Source organism: Sparus aurata, chromosome 20 (genome assembly GCF_900880675.1).
Source record: "Sparus aurata chromosome 20, fSpaAur1.1, whole genome shotgun sequence".
Lineage (NCBI taxonomy): Eukaryota > Metazoa > Chordata > Actinopteri > Spariformes > Sparidae > Sparus > Sparus aurata.
In genome coordinates, this window is record NC_044206.1 from 9218109 (window position 1) to 9237598 (window position 19490).

Consider the following 19490-nt stretch of genomic DNA (forward strand, 5'->3'; position numbering starts at 1 on the left):
ACTGGGACACCCTGATACACTCACACACACTTTGGCACAAGTGTACTTGTACACTGCGAACCAGATTGCTGAGCATGTCAATACACTTAACTGTTTCATTCAGTCGAAAAGATCCATAGAGTGTACACAAACAGGGGCACTGACACACACACACACACACACACACACACACACACACACACACAAACACACACACAACACACACACACTTTTTAGGTAAAGATGTTAAAACAAAAACTGATTCTGTTGCTCGAATCAAAATGACTTTATAAACCATGTTGTCTCTGTGTGTGTGTGTGTGTGTGTGTGTGTGTGTGTGTGTGTGTGTGTGTGTGTCTGTGTGTGTGTGTGTCTGTGTCTGTGTCTGTGTGTGTTTTGGACATTCGTGAGCACTTCATGTGTGTCCATCCGTCCCCAGGGCTGACATCAAGTGCGCTGACTGCATCAGTGGACTTCATTAATGCTAATAGCCAGGGCCTCACTCTCTCAGCTAGTTTGTTCCATTGTTTATTAACCTCACCTCAGCTATCATGGGACTGGCTGGCTCTCATGGTAGGGGCCGCTGTCTCGCCCGAAAGTCACCAGCCTCTAAGTTAAAGGGGAGAGGAATTTAAACTCTCGTTAATCCAGCGTTTGTGTGGCGCTTTACTCATTGCACATTCCCACCTGAAGGATTCCCAGTACAACTAATGATGGGCTTTAGGGCCATGACACAGGAGGTAATGAATGAGGCTAGCAACATCCACAGTATGAATCCGACTGGATCACGTCTCTCTCCATCTTCACTAACAGTGCAAAAAGACAACACAAAACAAAAAACTGTTTAAAGTGTCTCATACGGTGCAAGTGGAACTGTGAAGAAATGTACTTGTGTTGTTGTAAGCTGCTGGTGGAAAAAAGTTGAAGGCAAAAAGGTCAAGAAACCAAATGAGTGAAATCACTTATTTCCAGGCGCAGACATCTGAACTGGAACTTTGCCAATTTTCAATCAGCATCAGAGAATATTAAACTTCTCTCCATTTTGCCTACAACCAGAGCCCCCAGGAGTCCTAAAAGAGCCGACAGATGACCAACAGGTGTTGTGAAACAAATATTCACAGCTGCAGTACAGAAAAATGGTGAACAGGAAGTAGCCGCCATATTGTTTCTGTACTGTGAAAGGGGTGGCTGAAAAACTCTGATCAAACTGTTAAACAAGGCAGTGCTGATCAAACATGAACAGTGCCCTCGACCAAAGGCACTGACTAAGATCTGGACTTCTTCCATGGGTGCGCACACGCTGCCCACTGCTCCCTCGGGATGGTTTGAATACAGGGAACCAGTTTCACTATGTTGTGCATTGGATGATATGTGACCAAATAAAGATTCTTCTTCTTCTTCCTAAATTCTGCTCACATGCTGCACATGAGTGTGTGTTAGATTTGGGGATGCAGGAAAATTACAGTGAAGCTGCCATGTGTAGTCAGCAGTGTGTACTGTACGCACAGGGGTACTTGAAGGTGACAGGGTGCTTCCAGACTGCACAGGGTGGAAGGAAATGTTGGTCAGTCGGGTCCCACAGCTCATTTCTGCTCCAGGACTACCTAAGGGGCTAATCCAGCCACGCTTCAAAGCCACGATTTATTTATTTACCATCTAAATATGGCTACTATGGTATGGTTACATCATCTATAGAATGGAAGAAGGCTGGAAAAAGCAATATGAATTGTATGTATGAGACAGGACGCACACTCTGATCTAGACCACAAAGATAATGTGAGCACTCCCACTGACTCCGACTCTCTCTCTGTCCGTCTCTCACCAGAACAGTACCATCTGAATAACTCAGCTTACGGGCCGTTCGGACAAGGGCTGCCACACCCGCACAGCAACCACAGCACAGTGGGACTCAACAAATATACCTCCCTCAAAGCTGTAGGTAAGTTGGTCGACAAAGACACGCACAAGGTGATGCTGACTCCAACCGACACAGCGACCTTTAAGTACAGTAGGATGGCAGTACAGGAGCTGTCAGGTGATGAGGGAATCTTTGCCTCTTGGCAAACTGGGAGGTGATCTTATAGAGGAGACCATGCTGTTCCTGTTGTGGAAGTGACTCTGAGTGAGATTGATGTAATCTGGGGTTTTCTTTTACAGTTCCCCATGGCTTTACGAACTATCCAATCAGTCACACTATAGGTTTAATTATAGCACTGATCTTCCTTTAGGCAGGAAGAAACTACTGGCGCAAACATGATGAAAACTGCATGACTGGGGAGCATACCTTGATTGTCCTCACTTTGATTTTATCTAGACAAAATAAACCTTTAACTTAATTTAGAGTAATTTTCCAAACACTTTGCACATAGTTTGTCATGATGTCTGAGACTTATGATAGCTGTCTACTCACTAATCTTACATAGGAAAAATGTTTCAGTATCTGACTAGCACACTAAAACACATAGAAAAAGTGGTAACCTTATGATAACCAACATTATTGAATGACACATTTATATTTAATTAAACTGTTTACACACAATACAATTCTTTATAAACCAATTATTTTTATGTATTATTGTAAAGATGCAACTGATGTTTATAACCGATTAATAAATACTGCAGTTCAGCTATAAAAAGTATTCGGGCGAGCATTAGAAAATTGTAACTGAGGTATTTATAAGTAGCTTTTTGAAGCATTTCATTGTTTTTCTAAAGTGTTACAGAAGAAGCTATGTCTTTATATTGGCTGCCTTAATCAGCATTTAGGAATGAATAATTGACATCACTTTTTTTTACGACATTTACTTTAAAGGTGTGTTATGACCAGAGTGACAACTAAGTGCTGCTAACTGCTGCTACCTGTAGATGCCCTCAGCTAATTCACATAGATAGCTAGACAGTTAGCGGCTCAGACTGGGAGCTCAGGGACCAAGGGTGTGTTAGTGTTTACACCGTTAGCACAGGAGCCTTGGACCGGGAAAGGATGGGGCTAGCTGTTTAGCACTGTCAAGATTGCATTAATTCCAATCTACTAGTTTGCAGTAGCACATATGGACACAAATCCACCCAACAATTTTCACTTTTTTGAACATTGTCCTTTGGGTCACTATTTGTATGGTCTCTAACTGCACCTTTGTAGTGACTCAGACATGGTTTCGTAAGAGATTTGTCATGTAGGTGCAAAGCTACTACAGTCATGAAAAGAGGCTGCAGGGTTTTTACCAGGTGACTGTACAGACGACAAAGGTTGGTCACATGTTGTTGTCCTCGAGTAGTAGTGGGTGCTACAGTGTACACAACGACATCCAACCCCAGGCGTCCCACCAGAACAAAACAAAACAATCCCCTACCAGTGAGCCAAAAGGCAAATCACGGCTCGTCAATGTAGATATTTCAAGCAACAGCGCTCTTTACACATTGTACATGAAATTTATTTACACTTTTTACACCTCAAAAGATCGACATGCTTTACAGTAGCTCCTGAGGTAAGGTTCCTAGCTCATGAGCACTGAAAACAGTAATTGACTATATAAAAAAGTTTATGCGGTTTTATATTTTGTGAGGTAAAAAATTCACTTTAAATACAAAGGATCCCAAATTGCAAATTATTTTCCATAATCTGCACACAGTGGGCGGAGCGACATTTTATGCAGGATGTTAGTCAATTAGGGGAATATGGGATCCTATTTTTCCACCTGTTCTTGAGTCATAAACACAGGAGACAACAATTTAGATCAGACTTACAAAATAAATCACACAATCTCTTCTCTTACTTGCCTTCAATGCTTATGTATAGTACCATTTTGTATCTTAACAATACATTTAACAAATGCTTGCTTTTGGCCCGTGGTCCAAGTTTCAGTTTTGGCCCTCTAGGCGAAAAGTTTTGGGCAGCTTCACCAGATTTGCCACTTTTTAAAATCTGGTGACGCTTTGACAGTCACTGTACCAAACACACCCCATATTAGATAAATAGTTGTGACTGGGCCATCGCGAACCAGGTCGCAGAGAAATCTGTCTGAACATGAGCTCACAGATTTGTCCAGTTCCCAGGCTTACTTCCTGCAGTAATCAAGTCTCAGTGTTATTTTTACATAACTGGGTTAATGGATCAAAACAGACCTTCTGTTGGGTGGTTTTAACCCATGGGTACTTGGGTAAAATTAACACCATAATGCTGACACAGGGTCAAACACCCAGTTGGTGCTGGATAAAGATAACCCAGTATAAAGTTTGTGCTATATTGACCCTAAGGCAGGTCCATTTTTAACTCAGTGTATTTATAATTATATATCAATAATTATTTCTCAAAGTTTTGATTTGAAGCAGTTTTAGTACCTATTGTTGAATAAGATAAGTAAAAAATAAAAAAACAGCTACTGTTAGTGGACTCATTGTAAAAACACACACAGAGACAAGGTTACTGCTCATGTAGCCAGGACGCTAGCGGCGATGACCTCAGTTTTTAGTTTATTTAAATAATTCTCTGTGACATTCATGCTAGCCCATGACACACACGCACGCCCACGTGCACACTCCGGACTCAGGGCAAGGGTATTTATAAACCGTCACTGCTGTGTCCCCACATCCTGACACACATACCTTTACATCCATCATCTCCATTGCGCTCGTCATCGCTCTCCGTGCCTCCTGCCCTCTCATCTGCCAGCACAAGAGGAATACCGCGAGTATTTACCTTCGGGGCACACACCAAATGGAAATACTTTAATCACTAGCTTTCCCCTTTGATCTTCTTCAAACTCCCTCATCCTGACTATCCTTCGCCTTCTTCAGATTCACTCTACATGTTATCTTTTCCACTCATTTAAAGTCATTTTCTTCCCTAATTTCAAATTTTATGAACAAGATAGTTGCATATATTTGTAATGTGAGAAACGCACAACTTCTTTGGCTCATACTGACCCTTCATATTGGGCACAGCTTTTCTGCTTTTGTATTATTTTCTCATTCAACTTGCTTTCTATACCATCTCCGACTCAACCTTCACTTACTCCATGCTGTGCATCTAGTTTTACATCCAAAATCATCTCTCTGTTCACATTTGATGGTTTATAGTGTAAACTGTTTTAGTGTTTCTTACTATCATTAAGCATTTTGCTAACCATATACTAATACTGTAGCTAGCTAGCTATAGGCGAAGACAAAGAGGTAGAACCCCTGAATAAGCTAAGCAACCATGTATTCTAATGATTAAAGCGAGGGTTAAAAAAAAATCATGAATCTGTGCCTGCCACTGTCCAATCGTATTACTTGGTCGAGTGAAATGATTGGACGGTCTTGCTTGCCTGTCTAACTGCCTACCTGTCGAGGCACATGACCAGAGTTTCCCAGAAAGCTATGAGGATAAATTGCTAAAGCTATTAGCGAGCCAGTCACACCAGAATGGAAGAGAGCAGCCACAGTGAGAGCTTGATCGCTTTGAGTATCCTAACAATAGCCATGTTTGTTGACAATGCTCCCCGGAACAGCATCCATCCACAAAGCCAATTTGACAAGCTGGCCGAGCCATGTAGTTACAATGTCACGTTAGCTTGCATTTTGAAAGAAGCAGCAGTAAAAACCTGGATGAGTTTTTTTAGCGTTACAACCCCAGGGAAATAACTTGTTTTACCATGACAACTTGAGGCGTTCTGTTCAATAACATTTGGAAAAAGTTAAAAGAGCTGCACCATTAACTTGTTTTAGGCCAATTCGAGTGAGGAAGTCAAACTTTTTTTGGCTTCACGCCTCACTGAGCAGCTTTGATAGGAATAAACATGGCTCCGCCTCCGACGCTGTATCCTGTATCCAGCCATAGTACACAGCCACTGAGCCACAGAACAACAAGTCACTGCAGCAGCAACAGACTGGTGGCTAACCCAGTAATGCTAGCACATAGCACACACCCACAGCAAAGAGCAATAACTGCTGAGCCAAGGTATCATTTTCACGGCGAGGTACGTTCATAACAGCCATTTTGCTTGTGTTTGTATGATTGTGGTATTTAACAGCATTGTATATTTTTGTATTTATTAGACCAAAAAAGCTAAAATAACTGTTATGTCGTAATGTTTGTCATGTCTGTCAAAGGAGAGGTGGTGTTTTTTTGGGTTGGATTTTTTCGAGTGACCAATCCCAGCTTTAAGAATGCAAGTGTTCATTTGTGAAAAGAAGAATGTGTAATTTCTTCTTTAAACCGTCCATGGCCTCCCTTTAAAAGTTTTTCTAAAATACTTTGAGGAGCAAACGAGGATGACATTGCTGACAGGTTGGAGCCGGAAGGTTCTCGCATAAATGCATCGTGGATTAAGTGTGATTCAGTCGTCAGTGCTCCTACAATGACAAACTCTGTGTTTGCACATTGACAGTTCATTTTAGGCTACTTCTGCATGTGACTCAGAGCTGCAACAGACTGTGACAAATTTAATATGACTCTAAAGTATAAACAAGTTTTAAGAGGCCAAATATAACATGTTTACTTTACTGGCCTAATTGTGAAGGGTTACAAACAGAGCGTAATACAATATATTGGAATATCATTCTTGTTGATTCCAACTTCGATTTCAGTTTTTTATCTTTGCCGACCACACGTTGCTGAGATTTGGGAACATGTAACCTTGCTACTATGAACAATGACAGGACGAGAATGAGCAGTCAGATGGTCACACAGATTGAAAGTATAAGAAGTGTGTTCCAGATTATCTAAATCCTTTTATTTGGAGGTAAAACCAAAAATTGAGCATACCTACCTATCATTTCACAGGAAAACTGTGTGCGCACAACTACACTACAGTAGAGTAGGTAGGTCAAAGTTGAAACAGGAAGTTCGCCTGGAAACTTATGTGGATGTTTAAAACATGGATGTATTATTAAGTCTTGCTCCCAACTTTGCCCAGTTTTGCAGCAAAAACTATTTTCTCTATCCACCATCATTACAAAAGACCTGGCAAACAAGGTCAATTATGACTCTATTATTTATATTCATAACTTTCTTTGAGCCAAGAAAGGGATGTACATAGCTGTGATGTCATCACAACTTGAAGGCAGGGCCCGTGGGAGAAGCAGGACAAACACTACTGTGCGTATTCAGTGGGCCACACAAACAGGAAGTAAACCCAGACGCTAGAAATGTTTTTGGAGAATGCACCAGGCAGGCAATTCTCATTAGACTGTGTAAGAGCCATTTTTGGGGTTTGGTGTGAAACCAGACCCAAGCTTTAATAATCTGAAAGGATTGTGTTACTTTATAGCTGATAAATGGTCTGTAACTTTTCCTCACATGCTGTCTCCACCCACACCTTTCTTTGTTACAGCGCACAGTGCATCTCGTAGCTACTACAAGAGCTTCCCACTCATGGACTTCACCCAGTACCAACCTGTGGCGCCTCCTGCCTTCCAGCCTGTAGTGCCATTACCGCCCAAAGAGAAGTCGTACATCCACCACCACCAGCCCATATCAGCGCACCACGACCTCCACGCCCCCCTCTCAATCTCCATCCCCTCCAGCCACCTGGAGCACTCGCGCATCCCCAAGACCACCACGCACCCGCTGCTCACCAGCTCAGCCTTCAAAGCCTGGGAGCCGACTGGCCGCCACGTCCACAGACAGGCCTCCGCCCCAGGGCAAACCTCCTCCTCCTCCTCCTCCATGCACAGCTCCAATCGGAGACATGCCTACTCTACCCGCAGACAGCAGAGCATAGAAAACATGCCGGATCTCTTCAACCATCCCTATGGGGGCATGTATGGAGGAGCTGGAGGGGGGGGAGGGCAAGGGCAGCATCTACAGGGGCAACATCTACAGGGGCAACATCTACAGGGGCAGCATCCACAGGGGCAGCATCTACAGGGGCAGCATCTACAGGGGCAGCATCCACAGGGGCAGCACCCTTCTCAACCCCCCTACTACCACCACACCAGGCAGAAGAGCTACTCCACCCACAGTACGACTGAGGTGACCGTCTGAGCTCCAAGGCCTCAGAGGTGTTTTAGCATACTTAAAGTCTTTGGTGTTAGCTAAATGCCAGAGTTTGGGACTGTTGGCCCAGCAGAGGAGGGATATTAAATCGAGAGACACATTCAGATGCAAAGGGAAGTTTTGATTGGTGGAAACATTGAGATTCAGGAGAAAAACAGTGTAGCAGAACAACCACTCTGACAGATAATGCTTGAAAAGATTATTATTGGACTCCAACATGGGTCACACAAAGTTTTTAGACTGTACCTGAAAGATAAATTTCCGTGGTTGCTTAAAACCACTCTCAGGCTCACACAGCTGTGACAGACTCTCAGCAGTTTTGGGAGAACACTGTGGTTTGTTGGGAGTTTGGGGTTGTACAGGCTTTAGGTTGATTTCGTCCGTGGAAAGGTTTTACATGTTGGTTTCCTGTAGGTTAATTTGTGTTAGCCAAGTAAGTTTAGGTACAGTAGGTCAAGTAGGGCTGTTAAAACATTCCACAATGAGCCCGGCGCCGGCTAAGCTGGCATCCAGAGCCCAGACTTTCTGACATGGTCAATTTAAAGAGACAATTGCTGCAAACATGCAGCTACTTTCAGCTGCCTTTGATGTAAACATGGTTTATTACAACATTTAAGATAGATTTTATGTGGGAAGTGTTAGACCTCAGGAACCATTCACTTAAATTTGAAGGTACACACTGAAAATCTTTTACCTATATTGGCAACCAGTCGGAACTGCAACACAGCGCTAAAACCTCCCTCAAAACAAATTCACTGCTCCATTCAAATTAAAGAATTAAAGAATAAAAGTGGTAAATACACCTAAAGAATTTCTTGCAAAGAGTTAGATGAGAAGATTGATACCACTCTTATAATTGTGTGCTTAATAAGTAACAAAACAAATGTAACACAATAAAATAACTCCCTGGAGTCTTGTTGTGTCAAGATATACAGGATACAAGTTAAATGTGTTGCTAAATTAGATTTTGAATCGGTAGGCGGATTTTTTCACCTATGGAAATATACAAGCTAGGTGTTTTTACCTTGTTTCCAGTCTTTATGCTAAGCTAAGCTAACTGGCTGTAGCTACATATTTACCACACAGACATGTGTGGTATCAATCTGCTCATCTAAGTCCCAGCAAAAAGTGAATAATTTATTAAGTCACTAGTGTATTCAACAGGTACCTGCACATCAGCAGATGAATTAGAACACAATTTAAATAGAATAATACATAAAAGGTTAATATAGCTCAATGATAAATAAAAGATAAACTTATCATCTGCCTTTGAACAGAAACATGAGATTCAGATTTTCAGACCAGTGCTTTCACTGGTTATACTGGTGCACTTCACTTAATAATTTAAATGCATGTGCACACAATTTTGTACATTTTAATTGAATTTCCTAACAAATCATGTAAATGATTGTAAACATGAATAAATGTTTAAATCATAGCGCATGCAACAAGAAATTAAAATAAGTTTAAAAGTGCAGATGTTCAATGTGCTTGCTGAATATCAAGCGCACAAATGAAAATATTAAGTTGCAATTGGCAGATTTTGGGACCCATGTTGCCCTGAAGCCCTGAGATTACAGTATTTTAATACAGTTCTTTGCTAAATTCTTTGTCTTTGCTTTCAGACGTCATAGAGTTTGATGCCAAAAATATGAAAGCCAGGCTACATATTATTTAAGCTGTTCATTGCTATGCTCAATTAGATGTATGGAGCAGTAAAAATCCAACCTCTATAAAGCATGAATGGAGCACAAGGGTTTTGAGCGATACCCCAGTTGCTTATTGTCTGGCATAAAAATTCCATTAAAATTCCATTAAATTCTCCATCTGTAACCATAAAAATGTGACTACAGATGATCATCCAGTACTCCAGTACACAGTTAAATTGTATAACGACATCCTCAAACACCCATAAAGTTTACATCTCTGTGAAATGGCAACCACCTCACTGGATCACAGAATAATAAATCAGAAAAGGCATTCAGATTAGGATTTAATCTAGAAAATGTAAAAGTTACATTAAATAAACTCGTATGTAATCTGTATAATCGTAAATCATCTCAAGGTAACACAGTTCAGGTCATTTCCAGGCCCCGTAGATGCCATTCTGTGCAGTTCTTTCAGAAATTCCCTTGTTCTTCTTGTAAAAACACCTCAACTACTTTGCATCTCTTGGTCTACCTCCATGCACAGCTGTTCTCTCTTCGTTTTGTGTCCATCCCCTTTTGGCCTCTCCCACCCTCTCACCACAATGAAGCGCTTTGCATTCTGTGCCATCAGGCCAAGCATACAGGGACAGCATCCCCGGGGTCACATTAACTCGATGGTGAGGACAATGCCACCATCATGTCAGCTTCCATCAGCCTCCATCCCGACCAGAGAGAAGGAGAGGAGGAACGAGAGGGGCAGAGAAAGAGCCAGAGGCTGCGACTCTTTAGAAAAGCAGAGAATGTGAGGAGAGAGAAGAGGAAAATAGAAAAACAAACGTACGTGGCTGCGTGTTTTCCTTCCTTGGGGGAAGGAGTCACTGTGGATCTGGGTCTCTCACTACTGAACCGTCTGGGTCATAACTCAGAGTGTATGGACATGTGTGGATGCCTCTTTGCGATTCTAGCCCTCAGGCACCATTGCAAGGGGATTCGCTGAGGCATTTCTGGACCCGGAGCGTTAAACATTTCGCATCTTGTCTCCGAGGCCTGGACAGCAAAGGACACTGCCGCTATGCAACAGTTAATGCAACGCCTCCATCGTACTTGTTGGTGAAAGTTTATGGCTGCAACACCCTCAGGAACTGCACACTGAAGTGAACTGTTGATAATTGCACGTGTGTACGGAATCCTTCCCTAAACTTCTGTAACATTTTCGCTAACAGAGCACAGAGGATTTTACGATGCCATTTTTTTAATTTTTTTTTATTTGGTTAGCTGTTAAGTTCTTTGTAGCGGTTGAGATTCAAGCAAACAGATGAAAGGAGGCGAGACGGAGCCAAGAACAAATGCAAATGATTGACAAATCATATGATAACAGCGCAACACATACTGTAGCAACGACCAAATGTCTCTTGCAGCTAATCTACACACATATATAAACAGTATAAAACACACTGGGTCACAATATTTCACCCATCAGATTCTGGTGTCTCAGTCCCCCACATCAACATACGACATACACAAGACCTTAAGGGTGATCTATATGCAAAAACTGTCTTCTAACAGCAGAAATAACAAAAAACAAAAAGCCTTTGATATCATGCTTTATATAGAGAAGCACGACATCTGTGAGCAGCTTTGATCCTGCAATAATAAGAGAACATTGTCTTCCCTGATGGAGGACATGTGTGGCAGCGTCACACCAAAAAGTTTTTCAAATCCTATCTGATTGTGAAATTGGATTGCATCACACGCATAAGGAGAAACCTCACATTGTCCCTCTCACACAATCTCATGGGGAGGAAAATGTAAACAAAAAGTTGGGGCGCAACATCTTGCATGTTGTATCTCTGTAGTAATGACAATACTTTGCTGTATTACAAATAAACAAAACCGTGAGATAAGAAGATGAATGAGAAAATGGTGGGGGAGATGCGATCATGGTGGTTTATCCGTCTTCAGTGAGAACTGGACGCAAGATTTTAGTCGTCAGCTGTATTATCTATGAACAGTAGTATGCTAGTTAACATTAGCCTGAGGGGCTAGGGTTGTTCACAGTTGCTTGACAACACCGTCAGCTGCTCAGGGACATCTCTTTCATTGGCTATTGTGAGAGTACTGACATCCTGATGTAATGAAATTCGGAGTCGTCAAAATTTTAAATGATTAAGAGATGTGGTATAAATGTATTGTAGCGGTTTGGGAGGTTTAAGACTGGAGCTGTAAACCCCTCCCATTACCAGATTGCCAATCAAAAAAACAAAAATGCAAAAAAGGAACTGAAGGTTGAGGAGTGATCACACCCAAACACTCACCGTCCACAGGGATAGTTTGATCACAGAGAAACGTGGTCGTAACTGCCACTCCATATTGATCCCCAAGCCACACACACACACACACAGTCAGCAAAGACGGATCACAAGACGTGATGTTTTATCCTTTAAAAAACACAAACATACAAGTCTTTCTTTCTCAGATTTTAACTGTCTGCACAATATGTTGGCGCATTAAAGGATAAGTTGACCCAAAACTGAAAATTCAGTCTTTATCTACTCACCCTCATGAAAGTTGGGGACTTGTTTTAAAATGTTCAAAAATGATTAATAAAATGGCTCCATACAGCTTATTCAGGTCTTCAGAAGCCGCAAGATCTCAAATTGATTTAAAACGGTGTTAATTACACCCTCAACATTTAATGCGTGCAAATGCTTTTAGCAGCTACAATGAAGATTTCTACTTTAAAAGGGGTGTAAATAACATATTTTTAAATCAGTTTGGGATCTCTTTTGGAGACTTGGAGGAGTAGGTAATGACTGAATTTTTATTTTGGAGTGACCTATTCCTTTAATTAGTGACATTTAGAGCACTGTGACTGATGTTGCATCTATAATCTTGTCTCTTTTTCACTGAACATGTCTCTTCTGTTTTTTTTTTTTTCGTTTTTTTATTCACTTTGCTGCAAACGTTCACCATGTCTGTGATTACTGACTGTCTCTGATTACCAGTGCAGCAAAGGTTCCTGGGCAGGCTTAAATTCCTCTCGATGCTTGTTGTCATGAGTCTGGTTTAGAGGCACAAAATCAGTTTTTATAAGCAATAGTTTAGGTCTTCGCTGTGAACGAAAGCTTCCCGTGTTTCTCTTCTACCTGTACAACGGAACCCCTCTGTTCTTTGTAGATCAAACAAACCTTTTTTGTTTTCATCTTTTACTGATAAATGATTGACATCTTGCGTACATTATGATTCAATATTTTTGAACACATGACATTTTCTAGGTTGTATGTAGTGCAAACTTAATCTAAAATCATGTGTTCTGCTTTATTTATGAATAATGTGTAAATATGTTTATTTATTGGCATTTCCTATGTATTTTGTTTAAATAAGGGCTGTATGAACAAAGTCATTTTAATTCTAAGACTATTTATTAGAACTGGTGTTGATGTCAGATTTTAATGGAATATATTAATTCATGTCAATTTTTCATAACATGAAACACGATGCATAGAGAAATCTTTATTAGCGGAGTTGTGCAATTTTCTGATGTGCAATAGAAGAGGATAAAGCAGGCCTATCGTACTGTACCGTATGTCACAATATTACAGTGGGGTTTCACATTAGTGGCAAAACACAGTGACACAAATTAACTGTGGTGTAGGAAAAAGCGACTATAAAGCAGACTGGTTGTCTCACACCATTGATAATGTTTCTACTGTGTGATTTCACAATAGTGACATTGTGCAAAAACAAGTAGTGCTGAGTGTAAATTTGATTTGCAGTGAAACATTTGTGAAAATGCAGCAATTTGTTTCAACATACAGAGAGTAGACTGTGATATTCAGTGCTGCAGAATTGGACTGACACTACTGAACTGCAATTCAAATAGTTGGTAACACTTCATAATGACCATCAATAAATGGAAAATGTATAGTTAATCAAATCTTAGTGAATATTATTTGAATTTTAATAAATAATGAAATTCTATACCACCCATTAAGGAAAGTAGACCTATTATGCTCATTAAAATTATTTTTTATTTTTTTGGGTCACAACCAGAATAGTTTACATGCTTTTATGCTAAAAAAACACATCACTTTTCTCACACTGTCCGGTGCGGCAGCTCTGTATTACCTGTCCGTCTGAAACACTCTGTTTAAGCTCCTGTCTTTTTAAGGCCCCACCTCCTGAATACCCAGTCTGCTCTGATTGATCAATCCACACACACCTGAGCCAGTACCACTAACAACAATGGAGCAGCTGCGCCAAATTAATTTAATCAATTATTATTTAAAAAGTGCCAAACTAGCCGCTAGGCATAAATTATGCAAATGTGTGACATGGTGACATAATGTGATGTCACAAAGTCACAGAATTAAGGGGGGGACTGTGTGAAGAGGTGTTTCAGGAGCAGTGTTCTCTGTGGGAGAGAGAAGCATCTGTTGTTGTGGACTTCCAAGATCTTTTACACGCACAAAGACGTTTATAAAACAATGAAAAAGCACAATAGGTCTCCTTTTACCAATTCTAAATGTTTATGAACAATTGGTTAATAAATGTTTCATAAAGAATTTTATTGCTTAAAGTAAAAACTTAACAGTTAACTAAAGTTTAATTAACTATTAATTTACCATTCATTAATGATGGTTATAGTAAGTAAGTGTTACCTTATTGTGAAGTGAGTGAATTCATCGCACTTTGACACTATGAACCTCTGCAGCTTGTGAAGAACTTTATAGTGTCTTTTTAACAAAAGAGTATATAAGAGAACAGAGCTATTATAAATGTATAAATATAAATGACAGCCAAGTAAATCCAAAGTGTATTGGTGTGATATACAGTATGTAGCAAAAATGTGTAAATACAGTACGTACTTGTACTTGTTATTACAAAACAACAAATTTATACCCAAAATGTTCTAGAAATGTTTTTTGCTGGAGATTGTTTAGTAACTGATGCCACTTTTGAAGATGATATATTAAAGATTGTAAAAATTTCGTTGAGGCTTTGGTTTGACTTGTGTTTGTATCAGAGAAATGTTGGATCTTTGATTCTTTTGGATAAAACACAATAGAAGCGGAGACATTAATGGGCTTGGCTAAATGCTGAACACAAAACTTTAAGACAAGTTCTGCGTGGGAGCACTTGAACGAGTGAAACATCATAATTAGACAATATGGATTTAAGTTTACCAACTCTTTGTTAATAGTAAATAGTGTGTGTCACTGATGTGAATTAACTCCAGAACCACTGCTATGATTACCAGTTATCTACTGACAGGAGATTGAGAGCACACTTGTGGGTTCACCATCAGCAGCTCCTCCTGCACTCACGGACCCTCTGACAGCCGTTACAGAACACAGGCAAAATTTTTCCCAGGTGATATTTGAAACAGCAAATCACAAACATGTCCCAGTTACCACTAATTCCCCTGTCAATGTTAGAAACGTAAACGCAGTCGAGATTTATGCGTTGCCTTGATGGATCAACTACCTGCCACAGCTGAAGTGATCCTGTAGTGTCCCCCTGTGGGTGTTCTTCATACTGCATGAACAAAAATCAAGTGAGGATCGTTTCCTGAAATCCTGAGCTCATTACGCTTCGCATTTTTGAAGTCGTTTTAAAATGCGAGAACGGTTATGAGCCGTTCTTTAACACAAATTAGTTGACAGGACAAGAATTTTAATAATAAAGGATATTTTAATGTCAAACACATTTCACAAAGTGCACCTTGTACTACAAATTACATTTAGTACTCATGAGCCCTTTCAAGTTATAAGTTGTTATAAATAATGTAATGTAAATTCTCTATTGGTTTCTCAGTATGACAGGTTATTAAAAGGGGAGTTTAGTTTGTCTAGAACAGGCGTTTTGTCAAACAAGTTTACTGAAGTGCAAGAAATAAAACAAAATCATCATACAGTCCAATTTAAAATAATTATAAGTGACTTTAGCGGCCATGTGTTAAATAAAAATGGAAGATCATTTGATATGTTTTAACAACCTGCAGGCACCTGTTAAACTTGATCAAGTATGTGTAAGCACAGGATTTCAGTTAAACATCAAGTATACTCAAAATGTTAATGATTTCAAGGTAACTATTCAGGAAGTTAATTGTCCTGATATGAGAATAACTTCAGAGTAAAGACATTAATGGCATCAACAATATATGTTTTTCTTAAAGGAGGGATTAAAGGTTCTGCAGTAATACAGGTAAGTGGCTGTGGCTGTATATAATATTTACCTTGCCAGTAAATACAAACTATACAAAACTTCAACTTTATCAAGTCTTGGCAAGTGAAGCAACTGAAGATGTTCAAATGATTGGTCCTGTACTATTGTACACACAGTACGATGCAGATGTTCCTGAGTGAAGCATCTCAGAGGTCACACACGTGTACACTAAAGATAACCCCTTAGATCTGGTTAAATTCTAATTTCTAAAACACTGAATACAAAGAAAGGCCAGCAGAACTGTTTTACTGTATTCACCATTTAAACTCTTCCTTACTCTGGCCTTGCCTTTGAAGTGCAGTCCTGTCATGTCAATGGTCACAGGGAAAGAATCGAATGACTAAATGACACAGCTTTAAAAAGAGGAATGATTAAGAGAATGGTTCACCAAGTATATATATCTGTATTCTGATCCAGATCCAGATGGAGTAATGTAGCTTTTAAAGTAACACATTTAGAGGAGTGCAAAAAACCTGTTAACACACATTAAAAACACAAAATGAAGCATAACTCGACAGGTATCAGGAGGACTGTGATAAATTGTAATAAAAAGCTTTACTCGTGATGAAGAGAGGCTCTAAAACTGGAAACCCATATGTGCATGCTAAACAAAAACCTGTTTGAATTACTAAAAGGTGGCACTGGGGGGGAAACTAGCATCTTATAGGAGGCATTCTGTGGTGACAAAAAGGGTGAGAGACAAGGCTGTATGATAAGGCTGAGGTATGATGAAGATGAGAGCAAGTCATACACCAAGTTCTACATATACTGAGGAAAGAACATATTTTAATTATTATATGTTCACATATTAAGCAGCTAAAAATGTTTTTGTCACCTTTTCAAATCTGATTTTGCACATGTCAATTAATTTCTGGACTGGTCCTTTAATTCTAACTCACTTTCAAACCCCTGAGTCCCCAAGTAAAGGACAAAGTCATATTTTTTCAAAAGCCTCTTAAGAGTACAGCTGTGTAAAAGGGTGAACATCCTCTAAAATATTTTTTTTTAATACAAATCTTGATGATATACTTATTAATGATTTGGCCGAACCAGGTGAAGTACACTCACTTTATAAAACACACAAAAACCCATAGCTGCACCTGATTATCTCATCCAGAATAGAAATCAACTGTTAAGTCCCCTGGCCCCAGTGGCTGGCACACTTCAGATATGCAAAATGGGGAGAAACTGAATGGCTGAAAAACTGAAGAGAGAAGACGGTCAAAATGATGGCTGGTTAGCTGGAAAAGTGACTTAGAGCAAAGATCAACCTGTAAACCACAGGCGTTATCAGGGTCTGACTGGTAACTATTGGCGAGTCAACCACTCTCGCCAAAACCCTTAAACAATAGTATTCTCTTTAATGAGCATAGCCCCATCTATCGCTGTCCAGTTATGTTGTTGCCTCCAGGACTTATGACGACCGAATCCAGTAATGGACGGAGAGCCTGGCCAAAAGGCCTAAAGAGGAAACACAGCAGACAGTAAAGGACTGATTGAGCAAACCAAGGAAAGACCAGGAAGAAATATTAAAGGCAGGTGTCGGTTTCACAATAACTAAAATATCAATATTATTTGAGTATCATATCAATATTCAAAAAATGTTGCACTGCAATAGAATATTGTTTCAGCTTTACCTCCATGGGGAGGTATAGTTGGTATGGAGAAGGATATTCAAAATGATTTCAAAAAGAACTTTTAAAAAGTAAACAAACATAACAAATAAATATGTTTTGGGAAATAAATGGGGGGAATGCAAAAAAAATACAGAAAAAAAACAGAAATGTTATAAATAACGTAAATAAATACAGAAGCAATTAAAACACAAATATCAATTTATGTCACACTATAAATTAACTGACGCCAACATTTATGTTCAATATTTGTTTTGGTTATTTTGGTTTCAGACTTCCATATCATCAGCCATTCAGAAAATAAGTATGATTACAATATTATGAATTCAACATTTCTATTGCTGCATTGCCAGAGATAGAAAAGAAAGACATAAAAAAAAGGAAGATCATTGAAATGCTTATTAAATTGAGGGGACTCACGTGGACAGAACTTCAGATGGAAGGTCTGTGATGTACGATGGGATCTTTTTCCCCGTGAGGAACTGAGCCACCTCGTTGCTGAAAGCGTTGCAGTTGTGCTCAAACACGTTGTACTTGTCACGCCTGGGCACCAGGAGAAAAAAGATGAGAGAGAAAGAAATGAGACGGACAAATTTCAGAGAAAAGACAGAGAGGCCCGACAGGGTGGAGAAGGGTGGGCGAGCAGAAAAGGACAAGATAGGGACATCGTGAGAGATAACAGGAAGAACGGAGAAGTGTGAGACTTTAAATGTGTCTCTCTTGTATATTTGATTGTTTGTTTTTTGGTCCTCTTGGAGACAAAGTGCATTTTTTCATTCTACAAGAATTGTGGGCCAAAATGAAAAATCATAATTCTTACAGACATCTGGGGCAATTTCCAGGCAGTAACATCTGACAACGCTGCAGGTTATCTCATTTATGCATTTTGCCACACAAATGTTTTTATTTCTTCATTCTTATTTCACTAAATCAGTGTGGTCAACCCTTACCCGTATGTGGACTCTGACAGCGAAGTCAGGTAATCCATGAAGAGCTCTGCAGTCACCTCAGTGGAGCCAAGGTCCACGATGGAGTCCGGTTCACCCAGCGGGGTGCCACCCTAGGATGCAACGCCCCTTGTTTAGATGCCTTTAACAAACACTTGTTGATCCAGTACTTTCTAAGTACTTTTATTTTCCTTTACATTAATTAATGTGACAAAGGACTGGTAATATTGCATGTGCTTTGTATTTGAGGAAGGTATGAGAATGGTTCTTACAGGTGGACAGTTGCTTATACCCTCTCCTCCATAGAAATACTCCTTTCCATGGACCACAATAGCGGTGTGCCTATAAGACACCAAAACACCCTATAACAATGCAAACCAAACCGCTGAAAACTGTTACAGAGTTACATATAACTGAAATGTCAGATGACTTGTACAAAATAAGCCTGTAATAAGCTGTACTTACCAAATCCCATCAAGTTGTTTCCCTGTGATGATTAAAATAAACAGAACTCAGTCAGAATGACTTATTAAAGTGCTACATGTCTGCTCACACTGTTTCCGGCCTCCACGAGTACCATCAACAGGTAGCTATTTTCATAAACTTACCTAGCATGACAGGACTCAGCTGGCGGGCCATGCCTTTGGACAAGTCGTAAATGTACAGTAGTGCTGGATAAGAGTCGGTTTGGTCCATGTTTAAAAAGGGATTTGTTCAAAATGACAACTGCAGCTACTCTAGTGTCAAGTTAGCTGACTCACATCCAACAAGACTTGACCGGTGGGTTAGCTAGCTTACCGGTAGCTAGCAAACAAAACTTTCAAAATAACTTTCAAAGTGAAAAGCTTATCGTTGAATTGTTACAAACACAGGCTCCAGACAATTTAAATTGAACGTAAGAAATAAAGTAACGTTAGCGAAGATAATCCCACTAGGAACAGGCCGAGGACGCCGGGTGCTGTGTCACTCTCTCACTGTAAACAATAACATGACTGTCAAAAAGTGCGTTGACATCATGATGGAGGCGCTCGGGTCCATTCTTCCGGGGTCGAGCATCTCTGTAAAACAAACCCCG

At 40.0% G+C, this 19490-nt stretch overlaps 2 protein-coding genes across 2 annotated transcripts in view; one reads left to right on the forward strand and one right to left on the reverse strand.

Moving 5' to 3' along the window:
• Nucleotides 1-14598, forward strand: part of shisa8b (shisa family member 8b) — a 45751-nt gene extending 31153 nt beyond the window's left edge. The window contains exons 5-6 of the mRNA XM_030399208.1: nucleotides 1805-1918; nucleotides 7293-14598. Of these exons, the coding sequence (XP_030255068.1) occupies nucleotides 1805-1918; nucleotides 7293-7945 (767 nt within the window). The 3' untranslated portion in view covers nucleotides 7946-14598. The remainder of the gene's footprint in view (nucleotides 1-1804; nucleotides 1919-7292) is intronic.
• A 682-nt stretch (nucleotides 14599-15280) lies between these two features.
• On the reverse strand, nucleotides 15281-19481 carry LOC115571338 (desumoylating isopeptidase 1-like). Its single transcript, XM_030400694.1, has 6 exons — nucleotides 19024-19481; nucleotides 18881-18902; nucleotides 18688-18757; nucleotides 18419-18528; nucleotides 17889-18011; nucleotides 15281-17295 (listed from the first exon to the last, which is right to left on the reverse strand). The coding sequence occupies exons 1-6, from the start codon at nucleotides 19109-19111 to the stop codon at nucleotides 17214-17216; spliced, it is 495 nt and encodes a 164-aa protein (XP_030256554.1). The 5' UTR covers nucleotides 19112-19481; the 3' UTR covers nucleotides 15281-17213.
• Between the last annotated feature and the right edge of the window lie 9 nt (nucleotides 19482-19490).